Genomic DNA, 4,108 nt, shown 5'->3' with positions numbered 1-4,108 from the left:
ACCTAATTTATTCGGTTCCAAAATTAAATTTGAATCGACAGTTCTGCTTACTAAATACCCTTAAATTCGGGTTCATTGGATCATGTCCAGCCCTATTTGTAGTCTCTAGTATCATAAGAAAGAGAGGAAGTTGATGAACTCTCCGTCGCTAGAGCTTGCCTCTGTTTGCAAAAATACCAAATGTGTAACTATAACGAAAAACTAGCAATGAATTCGTAATTTTTACAAATGATGAAGCCTAATAGTGCAATTTTTTCCTCAAAAAGCAAATAATGAATCAAACGGAGAAATATTTTAAGCTTTATGGAGAGATTTTAAGCTTTATATAGAGGAACTTAATTTACAACTTTATCCTTGAAGAGAAGTCAAAATTCCAAGCATGTCCCAAATGACCTCCAACTTTGTCCAAAAGACCAAAACAAAGGTAGTCACAGAATCCCATAAACAGTGACAACATCAAACTGATCAACTTCCTATCCAAACAAAACTGCTTTCTTTCATTCTGTGTCTCACATTTTTTCCATAATTTGTACAAATAATTAAAATAAAAATCCCACAATTCATGTCGCAAAAATATACCACTACACACCATTTTTTGGAGTAGAGAGAGTAGATAGAAAATGGCAGTTTCCACAGTGTACACAGTTCTATCTCTCAACTCTACTTGTTCAATCTCAAAACCCACAAAAACCCACTTAGGATTCAACCAAAAACAGCTAGTTTTCTTCAAGAAAATCACCACCATCACCACCACCACCACCAGAAGAGCCACCACTGTAATAACATGCTCCGCCGGGAACACAGTGGTGATTGGCTTAGCTGCAGACTCTGGCTGTGGAAAAAGCACCTTCATGCGGCGGTTGACGAGTGTCTTCGGCGGAGCGGCAGAGCCACCGAAGGGCGGCAACCCTGACTCTAACACACTGATTAGTGACACCACTACTGTGATTTGTTTGGATGATTATCATTCACTAGATAGAACTGGGAGAAAAGAGAAGGGAGTTACTGCACTTGATCCAAGAGCAAATAATTTTGATCTTATGTATGAACAGGTTAAGGCGATTAAAAATGGTGTTGCTGTGGAGAAACCTATCTATAATCATGTCACCGGTTTAATTGACCCTCCTGAATTGATCAAGCCTCCCAAAATTTTTGTTATTGAAGGATTGCACCCAATGTAAGTATTGTGTCGTCAAACCATCTCGTATTAAACGCGTTGTTTTGCACAAGTAGATTGTAATGTTCAACTTTTGATATGCGGTCGCATGGTTCAATTTTTGGCCTCCGATATTCATTTGCATTATACTTTTGTTCCTTCATTCCACACACATGTTTATTAATTTATTGAACAACATTTTCCATCAATCCCAAACAAGAGTTATTTATATTTTTTTTTCCTTCCATTCCACACACATGTTTATTGATTTATTCAACAACATTTTCCATCAATCCCAAACAAGAGTTATTTATTTCCTTTTTGTATGATATTTTTGTGGTATTTATAATTTTTTGACGTATTTAATATGCTTTATTGCTCTAAAAATAGGTTGATTATCTACTAATGTTTCTTGCATTTATAGACGGAGTAGATTGTGATATGCTTCAATTTTTCTTGATCATTAATTTTTACAGTTATTCTCAAATAAAATATGAATGGTTAACCTTAATTGCAAGGTTAAGGAATTAAGATTAATTATAGTAATATCTTCTTCCGACCCCTTGTCATGCTACGAGTAGCGCACACCTTGAACTTGTTTGGGAGTGATTTTGAGAATTGATTTTTTGACCGTTAGGAAAAAAGTGGGATCCACCTGTAAGAGAAGAAGTCAAATATAACGGTTGGAATAATGAAATAACAGTCAAAAAATCAATTTTTTGGGAAAAAAAATCACTCCCAAACAAGCTCCTTATCCCTTTCTTTCTATCTTTTTATTTTTTTCTTCGTCTTAACTATTTGTTCTTTAATTTATCTAGCGTTAAAATTACTTTTCCTTTTTCAAAATATATAGTTACTTGCACCATTTATTTATTTTATTCTCCCAATACAGAGACTATAAAAGAGAGGAATAAATTGAAATGAACTGATTGTGCATTAAATTTTTTTGCACTATATGAATGGAGTTTAATTATTTCATTCACTTTTCTCCTCTACCAGGACTTGACTTTTGCGGCGAGGTTGATAAGGCTTAGTGAATTGCATACTCATTTTTGTATTTTCTTGTGTTTCTCTCGGGATTAAGTGTTTTATTCATAGCATGTAGAAGTTATGGTTTTATGATGCAAAATAATTACTTCAAATGAGATCAATATATAACCACAATAAAATCAAATTTGTGATGATAATTTTTATTTTTTCATTTGGACGCATAGGTACGATGCCCGGGTGAGAGAACTCTTGGACTTCAGTATCTATTTGGACATTAGCAACGAGGTTAAATTTGCATGGAAAATTCAGGTAATTTCATTTCCTAGAATTGAAGATGAAACCTGTCGAGAAGGAATTTAGAAATTCAACTCTTTGATACGATAAAAATCATTTTTTTGTCGTTGTGGCGGCTAACTCAATCATCATGAATTTCCAAATGCAGAGGGACATGGCTGAGAGAGGACACAGTCTTGAAAGCATTAAAGCTAGTATTGAAGCAAGGAAGCCTGATTTTGATGCTTACATTGGTAATCCTTCTTGCCTAACTCCAAATACACGCACTTACAGACACAGATGTAGACACGCGTTGAACCTCAGACTGGCATCTGCAATAAGGCCTATGGGACATTAGTCCCCAAGGCGAGTTTTTTAATTAGAGGGATATAAAACTGGGTTTCCAAGCTGTTGTATCAGACTTCGCAGTAGCTTAAACCCTTATATATTGATTGCTTGATGTGGGATTTTTATACTTAAAGAGGGAATACGTTCAACATTCATACATGTACGAGGTTTTCCTAAAGTCCTACTATATGCCTTTTTGTGAGGAGAATCTACACGTTTTACTCTTATAAAAATTAGAGATCAGGGCATAATTCGTGACAATGCAGACGTCCAAATGCACATGTATTCGATAAAGTCGAATTTTGATCTCTTTTCATCGTGCAGATCCACAGAAGCAATATGCAGATGCAGTTATTGAAGTGTTGCCAACACAACTCATTCCTGATGACAATGAAGGGAAGGTCTTAAGAGTAAGATTGATAATGAAAGAAGGGGTGAAATATTTCAACCCTGTTTACCTCTTTGATGAAGGTTCCACCATTTCATGGATCCCTTGTGGAAGGAAGTTGACATGTTCTTATCCTGGCATCAAATTCTCTTACGGCCCCGAAACCTACTTTGGGCACGAGGTATGCCTAATTCGATACTCCAATCTCGTTATACTGATTGTGGTGCCGTATGTATTGAGTGAAATGCAAAGTAGGATTAATCGAGAACCGAGTAAAATGTCTTAGTGCAGAAGATAAAGGGGGATCTATGTGATGAACATTTATAGACAGAAACGGACTTTCTCGCTAATCAACTAAGGATTGTGTTTGTCTAAACTTGAGAAAAAGTGAAGTTATCGTTAAGTAATTTTTTGTCTCCAAACATTTTTGAATACTTATTTTAAGTGACTTATTAGGCACAATTCCTTGACAGCTCATTTCACTCATTCTGTGCAGGTGTCGGTGTTGGAGATGGATGGGCAGTTTGACAGGCTAGATGAACTGATCTATGTAGAAAGCCATCTTAGCAACATTTCGACCAAGTTCTATGGAGAAGTCACACAACAAATGTTGAAGCATGCGGATTTCCCTGGCAGCAACAATGGCACCGGACTTTTCCAAACAATAGTTGGCTTGAAAATCAGAGACCTCTATGAGCAGATCGTTGCTAGCAAAACTGGAGCTCCATTGGAAGCTACAAAGGCATAAGAGATGCGTATGGCGCATGTTTGGTAAGGTGCAATTGGACACTGTGATGAATGAGATTTTAAATCATCTTTCTTCTTTAATATTGTCCAATATTATTTAATCTGCCGACCAAACGTGCCAAAGTGTACTTGAGAGAGACTAAATCATGTAAAATTTTCTCCTTGTTCATTAACATTTTTCCTGAATATTTTCTCTAGATTTTTCC

The 4,108-nt window shown here is 36.0% G+C and overlaps 1 protein-coding gene across 1 annotated transcript; it reads left to right on the top strand.

Annotated features, from left to right (window-relative positions):
- The first annotated feature begins 546 nt into the window (after positions 1 to 546).
- On the top strand, positions 547 to 4,099 carry LOC111373043 (phosphoribulokinase, chloroplastic-like). The gene is made up of 5 exons (XM_022995503.1): positions 547 to 1,177; positions 2,371 to 2,455; positions 2,589 to 2,673; positions 3,092 to 3,336; positions 3,652 to 4,099. Exons 1-5 carry the CDS (start codon positions 621 to 623, stop codon positions 3,901 to 3,903), a joined length of 1,224 nt encoding a protein of 407 aa, XP_022851271.1. The 5' UTR covers positions 547 to 620; the 3' UTR covers positions 3,904 to 4,099.
- Positions 4,100 to 4,108: the final 9 nt, after the last annotated feature.

The sequence above is a fragment of the Olea europaea genome, unplaced genomic scaffold, assembly GCF_002742605.1.
Source record: "Olea europaea var. sylvestris unplaced genomic scaffold, O_europaea_v1 scaffold10642, whole genome shotgun sequence".
In the NCBI taxonomy this organism is placed as follows: domain Eukaryota; kingdom Viridiplantae; phylum Streptophyta; class Magnoliopsida; order Lamiales; family Oleaceae; genus Olea; species Olea europaea.
Note: the sequence above shows the minus strand (reverse complement) of the source record. Positions and strands in the feature narration are given on the sequence as shown.